This window comes from Papilio xuthus, unplaced genomic scaffold (genome assembly GCF_000836235.2).
Source record: "Papilio xuthus unplaced genomic scaffold, Pxut_1.1 DF828177.1, whole genome shotgun sequence".
Classification (NCBI taxonomy): domain Eukaryota; kingdom Metazoa; phylum Arthropoda; class Insecta; order Lepidoptera; family Papilionidae; genus Papilio; species Papilio xuthus.
In genome coordinates this window covers 610,637-627,135 of record NW_013530472.1, presented here as the reverse complement: position 1 = coordinate 627,135, position 16,499 = coordinate 610,637, and the positions used below count along the sequence as shown (strand labels likewise).

The 16,499-nt window shown below is 33.7% G+C and overlaps 1 protein-coding gene and 1 non-coding gene across 2 annotated transcripts in view; one reads left to right on the top strand and one right to left on the bottom strand.

Moving 5' to 3' along the window:
- Awh (LIM/homeobox protein arrowhead) overlaps positions 1 to 10,882 on the bottom strand; it is a 30,504-nt gene extending 19,622 nt beyond the window's left edge. Inside the window, exon 1 of the mRNA XM_013306522.1 lies at positions 10,699 to 10,882. Within this exon, the coding sequence (XP_013161976.1) occupies positions 10,699 to 10,704 (6 nt within the window). The 5' untranslated portion in view covers positions 10,705 to 10,882. The remainder of the gene's footprint in view (positions 1 to 10,698) is intronic.
- On the top strand, positions 534 to 615 carry TRNAS-GCU (transfer RNA serine (anticodon GCU)). Its single transcript has one exon. It is a non-coding gene; the product is annotated as a tRNA-Ser (tRNA).
- Positions 10,883 to 16,499: the final 5,617 nt, after the last annotated feature.

Below are 16,499 nucleotides of genomic sequence, written 5' to 3'. Positions count from 1 at the left end.
CAAGTATGAATGTTGAGAATAACAAGGTGATTTTTATTTTATAGTAAACGAGCAAACGGCCAGTTGAATTCGCCAAAATAGCGAAGCGACCGTTACTCATAGACATCTGCATTTTCAGAAGTGTTACCTATCATGAATCAACAGAAGAAGGGAAACACAGAAAGAGGATATTTCCCCTTTTAATGCGTACTCTGTCAAATCCAACTCCCCTTGTATTGCACCAGTCGAGACGGCGACGGATAAAATGTTATTGTTCTACCTTTGCTGAAAGTGATAGGCCTTTGTCAATCGCGCTAGCCCAATAGGTATTGGTTAAATCCAAACTTGTTTTGAATTTTGTTGATTAAATGAAAGTATTCATAGTAAATTATGAAATTCTAAAAACACATAATTACATGGCGGAGATCAAATCTAGGTCCTGACAGGAAAGGACGATAAGGATAAAGTCAAAAAAGACATTTAATGAAAGTAACTTCCTCGTCACTTTCCCTACATAGGCACAAACCCTCATATATTTGGTCCCACATTGCCGTGACGAGGTGGCCGAGAGGTTAAGGCGTTGGACTGCTAATCCAATGTGCTCTGCACGCGTGGGTTCGAATCCCATCCTCGTCGTTTATTTTTTTAATTCTTTTACCTTTTGCAATAACTTCTAATTTGCTTTAATCCATTGAATGTAAAAAATAACGCAATTTAATGCACGTTTATTTGACTTCAGGGAGATATAGTGAAGATCCCTCAATTAAAAAGCAACGCATTGACGAGTTAGTATTTAAAATGATCGTCTTAACCGAGGAGCTTGTCGCATGATTAGAAACAGAATTAACATAATATTCAAGTCGGAACCGACTGAAGACAAACTTGTAGTTCGTAGTTATTACATTAAAGTACATCACTAATTTATGTTAATAACAAAACCACTATTTGATAGTAAATTAAAAGCTGTTTCGCTTTGGATTAAATAATTTCACTTATTTCTAGTTGAAGGTTAAGTGTTAAATAATAAATAATTATAAAACAAAGTAGGCAATAAATTATTTATATGAAAAGAAATGAAAATTCGCATTTTACACAATAGAACTGAAGGTATTCCATTTTATATTTAACTCGATTCACAAATCAAATACGATAGATTTAGCCAAATAATAATGACTAAGATTGTTTGTATGAAATAATTATTAAATATCAATCCTTACTTTTATATCGAAACAGATCCGATTTCTATGAACAAAATAAAAAAAAATGTTTACACAGAATGCCTCAAATAGAGTTAATATTTATATAATTTATGAGCATCGTGTTAGAATACAGAAAACCGAAACCGTGTGTTAATAATTTAAGCAAAAGCATTTCCATTAGCAAACAGAAAACGAGTCACCCCAGTCGCAGGAGCAAAAAAGTATCGGGTCGAAAAGGTCGAGAGCGCAGCGGTTGATCCACATTAAATGAACGAGTTGCTGATATTCATAAACATAACAAAGTAGATCTGCTAATCGGCTCCGACGTTATTTATATCTTTGAGTTATAAATTTCGTTGTGGGTGCAGCAGCGTTTATCAATTAATTTTTGAAGGTGAAGACGGGCGAGCAAAGAAACCTTTACAATTAAGAATCGCCTGCATTTTCGGTTGCTGAATACAATTTTACATTTTAAAAATGTATAAAAAGTCAAAATAAAAATTAAGTAAGTAGGTATAATAAACGAAAGATATTTTATAATTAGAGACCGATAGTTTGAAAATCTTCGCAAGTAGGGTCGCCTTGGTTCCTCATACGTCGTACCCGTAGAAATGGACAAATGCATTTACCGAACACTTTGCTGCTTACTATAGCTATATACTACACGAGATTAAATTTAATTAAAGCTCCTATATATTCAAATCACTATATTTTAGTTGTTAATGCATTAAATATTGCAAAGTGTACGCAATTTTAGTATTATAAAAAAAGGACCTAAAACATAAAATGGAATGAAAAAACAGCACTTTTGGAATAAAAGCTTCTTTAATTAAATCTCATCTCGAGTCGCGTACATCGAGATAACGGTCACGCACCTCCGATACTTATAACATGGGTTCAATCGAATCGATAATTTATACGGACTCCATTACATTACGTTTCTATAAGCTGTTATAAAATATCGCCATACATCGAGAGGCACAAATTGATAAATTACATGGAACAGGACACGTTTAATCCCCACGAAATATGCTCTTATACTGGGATTACAGGACTGGTGGCGGGTACAGAAGTGTGCGCCGAGGTGTGCGCCGACCACTAAGTGGTTCGGACCAACGGCGAAACATTTGTACGATGATGTATGACCATTGTATACTATATCACTAACACCTTCGGGAATCCAAATTATTGCTTTTAAGTAAGTGTAACCATTCAAATGGAAAATATGTACAATAAAACAAGGAGTACATTAGGCGATTGTTACGAAATGTGTAAGTACATATTGTAAGCAACATTATTTCAATAATAACAATAAGTCGAGCTTCATGTCAGACTAAAATCCAATCATAAATATAGCCAACTGATGTCCATGTTTAGTTAAATGTGTCCTAAAAGCGAGTAACAACTAATCAAACATTCTAAGTCTTTGCAAGATCATATTACGTGTTAAACAAAGGCAGTATCATATTTATTGTTGGTAAAATATGTTATTACGCTAGTAAATCTTATGTAGACCGCTACAGCTTTTGAACTGCACGCCTCTGAGAACTCATTGGAGTTAGAAGCGCTAAATCATGAGGCACAATAAAACACAGGTATTGTCACTGTGTCTGACTTACAATATTTATGTTCGTCCGCGTACGGAATGCTTCCCGTTTTATTTGTCTTTAAAATATTTAAATATACACGTAAACTGATGGGCATTGACTTTAGCATTGCTCTATAATTTTAATATTTTCTTAACGTAGAAAAAAAAAAACTCATTGCTGAAAACACTGAAAAAACAATAAAACTAAATAGGTAATGTATTTATAAGACAGGAAACTTTCTAGTGATTTTAAAGTGTATATATACTAAACACAAAAAGGCTCAAGATCAAAATGAAAGAGTTGAACATCGAAAAATTTAGACGTGAATTGGAAATGTGGATATAAAATTTTGATTGATTGATGCACATAAATAAAGTTTTATTTTTAAAATATTATCACATTAACAATATGGATGCTCATCAATATCCAATTGCAACAAAACGTGTGTCGATCGTGAAGTTAACGCGGCGGAGGCAGCTCTTTGCTCGCTCAAAGCGGTCGCCAAACAGAGGGACGCGGCTCAGAGTGAAATATGTGATGTTTTCACTTCTAAAGCATCAACACAAGTTTTTTGTGGTCGAACGAACCCTTTGTGTACTCGATCGTTCCTCATCGAGAGTGCTATTAATATTGGGCATCTCACATCTGTTTGATGATATATTAATGGGGTGGGATTCCTGCACTGCATCGATAGAAGGCATACTGCACGCGGCGTAGCCTTATTAATCATACCGACGCCAACCTAATTGTATTATAGGCGTACCGCACACTAGCTCGCTAGCTCACATCCAGTGCTATTGTGGTCCTTATACGAAAGCGACAGGCGATGTTTTGACTTGAACTTTTTGTGGTTACGAAGTCGAGCCGCGCTGCGACTGCAGTGAATAATGCTGGCAGGCACCGAGGTGTCAAATGTTTACAAGGTTAGATGTCCGTCCATCTATCTCTGTCATTGCAGCGTTTTCATAGTTAAACATTTTATAATATCAATTAAATTTCCGCACGATTTTCATGACAGAGATTTTGATGCAAGAGTTTCAATTCAATAGGTGCAAATCAACTAAACTGTGGACTACGAACCTTAACTATCTTCGTATAATTAGTACAATTAGACATAATTTAGTTACCAAAATGATCAGGTCAATCAATTTTTCTCTATACAATTACATTTTAACTAGCATTTTAAAAAGAATTCTACTAATTAACTTCATTTCATTGAAAACTAACAATTTGGTAGAGTTAAGGGTTAAAGCATTTTTCATCAATCAGTTGAAATAACCTCAATAAACTTAAAACATGTGAAAGTGCCAAAAACTACTGAAAGTACTTTCCCACGTGGAATTCAACCTTTTGCGAATTAAATTTGCCAAAGAGTCCATAAATCTATATTATTTTTATTGTACTTTGTTTCTAAAGACTTTAATTAGATAAGCACATTTTCAAGGCATAATTAACAAGAATTTTATAACTAACTCGAACAATGACAAAGGGTTCCGCATATTAATATTTTAATTTTTATAATTGATTGTATCACATCATTAAGATATCGGCGTATCTAATAATATAGACTAACTCAAAAACTATGATTTTTTACTTTTTTTATAACAGAAGGGGGCAAACGAGCAGCGGGAACACCGAGGTGTTCAACTTTTTGATATATATCCTATACTTACATAGTTCAGTATGTTGTGACAAACGTACCGTATTATGATGGTCTTTCATTGTCATCCGTATTTTAAGTAAATCCGTAAAATATTAAGAAAAATTATTTATTAATAATTGTACTTAACTGCATAAAAAAATAAAAGAGGTACCCTAGTGAAATAATTGAGAAAAAGCCTTGTCACTCATACACAAAGACATGCTGACCGCGTCGCGTTTTCGTATCAATGCCTTCCTATTGCCCTTATTTTTTCAATAAACACCAATCCTTTCCTCGCGAGAGACGACCCGTGTCACTAAGATGACGTGTCTTGTCTTTAATGACAACACTTTATACGGTAGCACGTATGTATCAAGAAATCTTAATCTATTTGTTTGTGATACAAGTTAAGTTTTACAGCATATTTTTAATAAATTTTTTTTTGTTTAAATTCTTGCTGTGTGCTGTCAGTGTAGAGACAGATAAAAAAACAAAGTGATACGCTACTTTAACTTTATAATCAAAAGTCATTCTTTTTTTATCTGCAAAACAATATTAAAGACGATAACTATTTATATGGAATATAAGGGTAAAATGTATAATAAGTTCAAAATAAAAGAGATTGAAATATAGAAAAGTTTTTCTGCTATTTTACTTGAAGTTAACAAAGTTTAGAGTAAATTTTCACTATAGCATCTATGCAATAAAACAATTGTTATCTTATTATTATGATCTAGGCGTATAAACGTTCAGTTTACATGGTTATTGAACATAATAAAATATTTTACTTGTGTGATCTACTTTCCAGCATTGTCACATTTGTATAATTAACAAAATTCGCCGACACACCGATGTTTGTATTATTACATGTTTGGGACAAGTCCATGGAGCTATTCAACTAAGTACTACAAAAGTATGACGTAAAATACATCCAGGAGTGAGACAGGAACTATAAGCAACTGGAATAGAATTGTGGTTATAATTTCCAAAAACGCTAACTCGCCATAAAAACCTATGGTAATTATTAATCGCCAACGATTGATTTGAAGTTTGGATTAGTATTTGATATTTTGTTGTGCCTAAAAAACATCAAGAAGCTTGTACATTACTCTTGTAAAACGAGTAATTACATTCTGTGTCCAACTGTTTATAGATATGTGAAAGTCATCTTAAGTAGTCCCGCAACTAAAATGCAATAAAACATTAAAAACGATATTCCAATATAGCTCATAAACAGCTACACAAACTCATCGATATTAACATATTATGACTTTTAATAGCCGGCTTTTAAAGCTCCATTCTAGCCGACCGTGAAGTAATTGCTATTGGAATCAAATTATAAAACTAAATTTCATTCGTTTCGTTAGTTTCGAAATTAGAATTCTAAATCAACCTCTTTACATCTCTGACGCGCCATTATAAAGTTTCTGTCTAATATATGAGGAGAAGTTCATTCCGGTTTGGACTATTTTATGTTTACAATTTGTACTCGTAGTAAAATGATGAATGTTCAAATGTTATCTTTATAGATTTCAATAAATAAATGTTTTGTTTCTTTCCGAAGCGTTAAAAAGGAACAAATTAGGGTTTTGAGCTACTATTGACTAAAAAATATATGAATTAGTAGCAAGGGGGGTGGGCACACATTCGTGTCTGCTAAGGTAATCGCCTGTTGACCCGTCAAGCGATCGTTGCCGTATCGAAGAAGACATTCGCAGCGGACCTTGAAGATCGGTGATACATTCCGACCATTAATATCGGCATTGAGAAGGTGGCAGCGCCGCGGGGCTCCGCGCCGGCTCGCCAGCTTTAAATAACATATTAGTCTCCAAAGCGGCCGCCGCCATATTTCTCGATGTATCGAATAAGTTTTTCGGTAAACCGGCACGTAACGAATCGACGTCGACGACAGCCGACGCGGGGTACGATTTATCGCGTGCACCCGATTCCATACTAATCGGATTTGAAGCAGCCCCGCTTACACCAGCTCTCTTTATGCTGCTGCCATCGCACGGACCGCGCTAAGATACAGTGAACACGCTCACTAATCACTGCCACAGCGAACGTTTTAACACGTTCGCTGTGGCAGTGATTGTGTGTTGTAAATAAATGATCAAGTATGCGAACAGCAAAGCCGTACTTCAATTGTTTCGACGGGAGCGGCGCGATTTAAAAACGCTGCTGTATGAATAGATACGTGGAAATGCATTTGGTGTATTCGATCGCCTTTGTACCGCGCAGTGTTGCATATTGAACAATGGGCGAAAGAAACAAAGTACAATGATTTTAAATCGTTCATCGCTCAAGAGCCAAGTTTTAACGCAGCATTAAAAAAGCTCCCATGCGAATTCGCGAATACGTTACGTTCTTCTAGAATCACGTATCAGTTTGCTAACAAATTAGTATCTGTATACCGCTCAATTGGCGACGGCGATTGTATATGGCAAGGACTTGATAAGTGCGCGATAACCTAACCTAACCTTTGGGTCCTTGATCTCTCGCGCCGTCCCTCGCGCGTCTAGACCGCTACATAAAACACCTGTATTAACCTAAGATGGGATGGATCTCTGCAGTGCCTACTGTTAATTTATCCGCCGCTCATGAACATCGGCAACACCCAAAGAATATAATATACATAAGTTTGCAAGTATATATCATGTGTGATTTCTGAGTAAAAAAAATATAATTGTGTGCATTTTCCAAAGATCTCAATTCGAGGAGAATACGAACGAAATCTTGGACATCCTTGTAACAACATATTTCCCATTTTCAACTGAGATAAGATATTTTAGATAATAATAGCGGAAAGACAATCTTTTAACTTAACAAATTATTTTGCTGTTTATTGATAAAGTATCAGTTAGTTGGTAAAAGTAACATAAAATGTAATATGCTATTACGATAATTTCCAAATAGCTCGGAATTCTACAAGATATTTCATTGAAAGGAAATAGGTAATAGGTAAATTACATAACTACGTTTTCGTTTAGCGAAACCGGGTTAAAAATAATATTTCACATTATAGAAATGTATATTCGTGAAGTGTCTCATAATTTTATGAGAAAACTTACTATTGAATAATTTATTTAAGTTGAGTAATATTTGAATTATATTTCGACTTGCTCAGAAATTTCTCTTATAATTTCGTTGATTTCTTATACTGAGATAAAGTTTTTAAAATTTATATCAATAATTTTATTATTCGAGTTTTACTTCACAAACGACCATTAATATTACTAATATTATAAATGCGAATGTTTGGATGGATGAATATTTGTTAGAAAGTATTTCCAAATCAGCTACAAGGATCTCGCTGTTATTCCAGGCTATCCAGACCATAGCCTGGAAGAACACATAGGCTATTTAAGGTTTTTTTTATTCCGTGCTGACGGAGTCGTGGGTGACAGCTACTAAAGTAATAAACCGTAGATAACTTTTAAAAATAAATAAATAAATCTTCGAAATTCAAATATTTACATTTATATTCTAATGAATGCTTCCATGATAATATTAACTGGATAACAAAAAACACTATATCACTGTTGATTGTAAATCTTGAAGACACCAGCAGCCATCAAAAAGATATACGACTAAAAATATATAAACAATAATGTTAGACATTCTTAAGCTTAATAAAGTTTAAACGGTAAAACATTTTAAATGGTCATTAAAATCAATATTGGATTTGACTCATCCGTATAAAAGTTATATCTCGTAAGAGATGTAACTCTGTTCGTCTGATAGTTGGAATACCTTATTCACATTAATATTAAAATTTCTTTGTCTAAAAACTTTGTATTCCTTTTTAAAAATATTGTACCTTGCACCTTAAGATAATGTAAAGACATTTGATTAAAAAACAGCTTTATAAAAGTAAAGCTTAATCAAAATATTCTTTGATTATGAACCACGATTTAATTCTTCATAAGGACAACCATTTTATACATGGACATAATTAACATAAAAACCTAATGTAAATGACAAATTGTTTTCTGAAACATAGCTGAACTAAATTTAGTGGCTACATTTACCATCAATTAAAGAACTAATGCCACTTGTTAATTTAGTAAATCAACTTTGTATATAAGTGTTATCGGAATTGTATGAAACCTAGAAATATGCATGCGTTTAGTTCTTACATAGTCTTGTCAGCTCTTCGATTGAAAATATTTAATATATTCAATTTTCTTATTAATTTTATGAATTAATATTGCGATTAAATTATTTACGTTGAAATAAACCGCATAATTACTTGAATAAAACCAATTAATGTTGATAGACACCCATTCTAATAAAATTACGAGTTAAACGGTTTAAGCGACCATTTGAAATACGCCTACGATACTCGACTCTACTCCCGGGATAACTGCACACTAAAAATGTAATTAGTAATATTAAGTATTTTATACGCATATGCGGTTCCTTTGGTCTTGCAGATGTCCATGAGCATCGATGAACACTTAGGTGTTCCCGCTACTCGTTAGCCCCTACTCTTATAAAAAAATACGCTAGTAACATCTTGCCCGTGACTTCGTTAGTGCAGAACTAAAATATCTAGTAATAATTATATCTCATCGGGGATACTTTAGCTTTCCAACTGTGATTTTTTTTTCAAATGCAAATCATATGTAAAATTCTCGTATCACAATGTTAGTTCTCTCAAACGACTTAAATGTTTACCATGAAATTTTGTATGAATAATCGGTAGAGTCTGAGAATCGGCTACTATTATATTTTTGATTCGAGCGCTGACGGGAGTCGCGGGCGACAGCTAGTATTAGTCTAGATTGAATGTATTTGATGATTTACCATTTGTGAACAACTTCATACTGCATACATTACAGTTTACAGGAAAAGAAATGATGTTGAAAAAGTTTAAATAATTTTCACAGAACAGCTTTATTAATTTTTTAGTATGTTTATTGCTTTAAAAACCTATATGAACTTCACGCGTTACACTTTTTCCTCATTGAATGCAGATATTTTTGCAACTGTTGCTCTGTTTTCGTTAAATATAATTTGAGAATGACAAACAAATGTTGCAATTTTGATGAAATATGATTAGCACAATATAGACAGTAATTAATTTATGTTACTTTTGTAGTCGACTTCAAAAAGAAGGAGGTTCACATCAATTCGTCCGTATTTTTTTTTACTTCATCTCTGTAGTAAAATTAAGAACTTCTACTACGGTCACCTTATTAAATAAGATAAAAACTTATTATGTATATTTCATGAGTAAGTTTTCGCTGCCAAATCGTTTGTTTTTTTGCGATTCTTGCTGTTCTTGAAAACCACTGAAACACTAATAAGTACAATTGCGCTCGAACATAATTTGTAATACATCCATTAAGTTGTATTTACAAAATTGATAAGTTTGAACTTTTATTATTATTCTAACTAGGCCTAGGCCGATTAATCTTTTATCGATTTTTTACAAGATCATTTGTATGTTTTCTTTACAGTTTCAGATATATTTCAACCTTTTCTTTCCGTAGTATTGTAAAGTTTATTTAATAACTATTGACATAGTTGTTAATTAACTGCCAGTTTAAAGTATTCTTAGGTTAAGAGTCTCCGTAAATGTAAAGAAAAAATATGAGCTTAAGTGAGATCTAAGCGTTGTTGGAAACTAATTTCTTACAAGGAGCCACTTAAATGCTGCTTATGGGCCTCCTACACTTAAGTGATGGTTAGTGAAAATAGCAATAACTGCTACTTTATTAAGTGCAGTATGCAACTTATTTATTGTTTATAATCAATACTTTCCTTGTTAATAATAAATTACGTCTGCAATAGATTATGCATATCTCTTGTTTACCACTGACCTTTGTGTTAACATTGAACTTGAAATAAAGTGGTCTTACCGTGGGTTTCCAGTACCGAAACACACTAGCATATAGACAAACAAAAATCATTATTTTGAGATTCATAACTTAGATAAATGCTTTCTGTAATGGTTTTTCTTACATATTTTTCTTCCTTTCATAAACGGACACATATGAGTTACATTTCTTTTTAAGTATGGATAAAACGATTTAGATAAGTTTTGGATAAAGATTAAACATACAGTCTTAAGTTAACATCTAAGTTAACTATTTCATTTAATAATTATTTTATGTAAAACTGCGCTTATTACATTCTACCAAATAAATGGATTCTTATAGGAGGAAGAAGGTAGAGCTGTAAGATTTTCGAGAGAGCTCCAAAATCACCTACATGTACTAACTAACGTTTTTCTGCTTGTACCACAGACTATTTAATAATTATATTATTTCACACAACTCACCTTCATTTCCTCTTTTACGGCCAACACTTTGAAGAATTTTTGATATCACTAAAAAAACTATATCGAACACTCGCGTTCCGTTCCAATCATCAAGTCAAAACATCACAAGAGTTTCAGTTAGGATTATGAAAGCGAATTTTTATTAAAACAGTGTAAAGACAGGGCACTATCCACGCGGCCACACCGCGCGGTTGTTACGTATAAACTAAACTTCAAAGTTATCAAGGCGGCGTTAAGTTGGACCCCACGAACTTCGCGTACACCCATTGGTTGATGCACCAGTGGGCGGGGCCGGAAATCTATGTAAAGGTGTAACTGTAAGGTCCCCCTGAAGTATTATTACTACGTGTGTTTAAATGTTAAGCGACCCGGCAATTTTTTTTTATCGTTACGTATCCAGTTTCAATTGATGCTGTTTAATTTTTTTAGTTGGGCCCACCGTTCATAGAGAACTTATAAAGCTTCAACGTTTTTTAAACTTATGCCATATCATACGTATTATTTTCAGGATTCATAAAGAAATAGTTGTCTGTATCATAGTTTAAAAATACACTAATTTAAAACCACAGTTAAAACATGAGGATTACAGTGAAGCTGTCTATTATATTCATAAATGTTACTAAGAAATAAATCACATATATTCCAGTTGATTGGACTAGACTTAACCACTGGAAGAGCAGAAACAACCTACTCATAAATCTGTTGCAATAACTGGATTGATCCAGCTTCGTTCCACTCACAGAGTATCATGGAACGTTCCAGAAGATGAACAATAATCTATTAGGTTTGATGAACTTGCTATGATCTATTTATATTACTTACATGGATGTAAATAGTGCGACTAAGTTATCTGACCCGGTGGGCAAAAGTGGAACTAAAGTCTTCTACTTGGGTGTAACTAATGTCATGTTCTTTGTCAAGTTACTATACAATATCTTATTAGTTTTCTTAGTTTGAAACTCTTGTAGATATTAAAGTGCATACATTTTAATAATATCATTTAGAACAGATCAGAAATTGAAAATACATTGTTACGTATCGCTAAATTGATACTGTGGAAGTAAACAAGCCCGTATAAAGGACCTGTCCTATCCTTTAAATGTTCTTGTTTACAAACTAGATAATTATTGATAAATTGTTGCCCTCAAGTTCAACAGCGCGTTGCCCTCTTGTTAAGATATCAATCATTTGTTAGTACATTTCTTGATAATCGATTAATAATAAAAGATTTTATGTACTTAATTAAGTGTACATATGTTTGTTGGGCTGCAAGATGTATTTGAGTATGTTAATATTCATAATTACCAATTACAGATATGCTGGTAAGCTTGTTTAGTACTTCTATTTATCTTATTTAGTTAAGAAAACAGTAAATAACAGTTATAAGTACTTACACACAAAAATACCAACTAACAGCATTCTTTAATGTAATAAAATCTTTCGAATTAAGTACTAATAATTTAATCTAATAAATTATGTGATAATTTAAAAGTAAATACCTACTTGAATAGCTTTAGGCAAGAACTTGCAGTTGCAAAAGTGTTCAACAGTTGCGCATTAGACAGTTTGAAGTAGGTAATGACCGGGGATTTGGGATTGCGCGGCGGCAATCAGCGCGCTTGTCGCTCATGTCGATGACCCTCCAATGAACCTGAGGTACGTAATTTGCAACCTTTCAAAGGATAGAGAATTACACCCACAGATATCGTATTAAGATTGCAATTTTCTTTTTTAAGATTTTTTTAAAAGAAATAATGACATAAATTTAATAGATTATTGAATATTCCAGAGATAAAAACTGATTATTAAAGGTACGAAAACAACTGTTAACCCTCCCCTTATGGCTTAGATAAGCCATGCCTCATCTCATGGATCTCAAGGAAATTCATAAATTCCTCTGCGAAAACATCTATAAAACTTATTATTATTATTAAAAAAATCATATTAAATATAACTATTATATAATTTATGTTTTCTATTGCATTTAGCTAGTTTGACTGGATTCTAAAACTCTAAACTTCAAAGAAAAACCTAAGACTTACATCAGTAACTAACTGAATTTAGCGCCTACATTCCTCGATTGACTGCTTCGAGTCGCAATCACGCTGCAGATAAATCTATTGCAAGATGGCAATTCATTCGTAAAATGTTCAGTCGCTAGGTGCAATTACGGCGAGGACATACCCCACAACCACCTCCTCCCCCAACACCGCTCTCCATTCTGGCAGAGAGGGGAGGGAGGGGATAATTTTGCTTACGTATCCGTGTCCGGTACGATTGCACTGCCACCCGATGTTGGAACTAACCGCAATGTATTCTGAACTTATTTCAATGGTTTTTGTAAATTTTCTAAATTAAAACGCAAGTTACATAAAGTTATATTTATTTAAAAACTTTGAACTTTTGCTCTTCACATAAATAAGCCATAGGAAAAACTTTCTTAAAAGAAGAATGACTAGAACCTGATAATCACTCAAATAAAATAATTTAATAATTATGTTTTCTCCGCGAGATGTCGCCACTTTCCGCAATTTAGATTCCTACGGGTAGGGTCCTATATCCGGGAGACAGGTCGGCTTTGACTTTTTAATTTTCATTTCAAAGGGCTTTTCAGCACATCCAGTCGGCAGCGGATTGGCCGGAAGGATCGATTTTTTCGCAATCCCGAATTTGCAATTCTAATTGGCGAGTCTCCTACCCGTCGACTTTCCTCAGATCTACGATTATATTTTCCAGTTGAATCATCTTTTCCTCCCTTATAATTAATATGCTTTGTTTTTTACTTATGGTGTTTAATTTTTTCTAATTTTATTCTTCTGGTCGCTTTCACTGTATAATTTCATCAATCAGAAAATATTGTATAAGAAGTTTTTTCTAAAAACAAAACAGCATAATAAATATTTACTAGTTAAATTACCGGAAAAAAAACTTTTTATGGAATAAAAGAAAAAACTCTGTAGTTAAATACAATTAGATGAACGATCATCTTTACCAAACCTTGTTTACAAAATTCCCGTGTCGTAATGTTAGTTACCTTACTTATCCGCAAACGGCTTGACCTATGACTATGTAAATTCAGTCAGGTATGAGAATCCGCTACTATCTAGTTTTTAATTTGGCACAGATGCATAACAGTCTCGAGCACATAGGCTAACTAAATAAATCATCAACTATTTATTTTTAATTCGCGTCGACGGAGTCGCTGTCGGCAGCTAATAATAGATAAAATTTTGTTTTTGACCACATTTGAATGCTAAAAATCAAGACAGGTGGTAACAAACCAACACAAGTTGATATAAATCAACAAATTAAATCACAAATTGTGTTTATTCAAAGTCAAATCGCGGAACAAATATATATGAACATCACCTACAATATCTGTAACGTGTCCACCCTATTTCAAATCCCCACAATATCTGTGATACAGAAAGATAAAATAAATTCTAAACAAGAAATATAAATGAACATGAATATTAGATCGGGAGATTGTAATCACAGGTAACGAATGAATTTAATTTAGTTATGAAAAGAAAGTTACATTTGCTAATTGACTTTGACTACAGAGAAACGGACTAAGCAAAGAGTTCTCCGTTTCACAATATAAATTCTGCCTACGAGGTAAAGATGACAATCACACAGGCGTATAACATATTGACATTAATCTGAAATTTCATAATGCAAACTGATTTAAAAATAATCACAATGTAAATACGGAACATATTATTGTACGTTTTTATTTTTGTCAAATAAGTGCGAGTGCTTATCAGGTCCTGTTTATTAATTGTCAAAGTTAATGCAGTAAAATTAATACAAATAGAATATTTATCATTGTGGCTACCGAAAGCATTATTTAGTTAAATGATTTGCATATTTGAATTTGTACTTTATTTAGAAACGCGAATAAAACAGATGTTGATAGATGAGATTAAATATGTTTAAGCAAAATTATATAAACAAGTTTATAACTCTCATAAGACGATTTTTTCGCGAATTTGACTTTTAGTTAGAAAGTATTGATGGCCTTACTAATTATAAGGCGAACTGGAATAAAAAGCTGTGATTGTTATCCGACCCAACAAAAACTTGTAATATTTTGCGCTCTGCCCCTTTGCAATATCAATAAAAATACCAAATATTTACAGCAACAAGAACTTATCGAGTAACATAACAGCATTCAATCCAATTAATATAGTAGCTTGCTTGCAATATTTGTGTGCTTACAAGTTTATCCGCAAGAGGGTGCTAGGTATCGTGATGGTCCCGAGAGGGAGAGTTCGTCATTGATTTGTCGGACATCGCGCGAATACGAATTAACGAAGGGTTCCTGCCAAATAACACCAATAATTTGGATCTTCGATAACTTCATTCTTCCTTTTTTATTTTTAGCCATCTTTGATTTCTATTTTACTTTGAACATTTTACTTTTTGATACTAATACTATGAACGTAAAGTAATTTTTTTCTTCGCGTTATTTTGTACGTTAGAATTCCTTATAGCATGTAACTTTAACTAAAATGAACCACTTTAAGAATGAATACGTAGCCCGTGGAATTACAAGATAGGTAGTTGTATTTTATTAATTTTCGTATAAATTTCACAATCTATTTGAGGTCTATTGTCAACTTTACCATTGTCGAGTATATCAGCTACACTACCTCGGTGCAAATAAATGGAATTTAATATAGTGTCACATTTACTGGGCTTACAAGAATGCCTCCAGTCAAAAAGTCATTGCGAGAATGAAAACTACTCCTCATAACTTTGATTAATGTCCATTACTGGTTTAATATAAATTGAGGGACTTTGAAATGGAATGAATGAAGCAATGTATGGGATACAAGAAGGTTAAAACGCTTGTATATGTCCACATGCGAGATTCGCGGCTGTCTGTGGACAATGAAAAGCTGTTGTGTGACTATTAACAACGTTTAGCTGCTCCCCGGGGGTTCGGGCTCGAGGGACAATCGTCTATGGGGCGCGTTATTATTTTATTTAACTTTTTGTACGAACAGACGTAGTCTTTGCACAGTATATATTATTTTGATGTGGTTGATAGTAGATTGTACTGATGTGCTTCTGTTGATCTTTGGATTAAGTGACAAAATTTAACCTTCAGCTACTTATATCGTTTTCCTTTTTCCTTCAAGAGCATACGACACAAAGTACTACGCATTACTAATCTCGCTACAAGTGAACTATTCACAAAAACATACAAACCAAGAAAATAGCATTTATCATATGAAAAAGTATATATGACACTAAAATTTATTATAATTTCTTTTTTTTCCTTGCCCTTTCCTCTGCCCATTGCAGTCTTGTCAGGCTGATCGCTTGGTATCAATAAGAATATTGGACAGAAATTATTCAGAAGGTGACCGCATTTAACGACGGTTTCTAACATGTAAAAGGAGATCGCACAGCGGTGTCACACGGGGACGACATTTGGCGCGTCAAATTGCCGCGTTTGATCAGCCCTTTGTGCGCCTTAAGACCATTACGACTATGAGATTACACGGCCGCCGCGCGCGCACCCAACCGCGTAGATGCGATTACGACCCCCCGCGCCCCGCACCCTTTGCCCCGCATCTATGGGGTCTGCATACCCCCCTCTTCCCTAACCCCAACACGGTAACGCACGTCAGCGTTCTTTTGTTTTTATCAGTAACTTAAACAGCGAAAATACATATATAGGTTTATATTCCATATGTTTCACCACTTACTAGCCTGTGTGCCTGAATTCCTAGAGTCTATATCCCTCATTTACCAAACGAAAGTATGTGATAAGTGTAGTAAGTATCTTT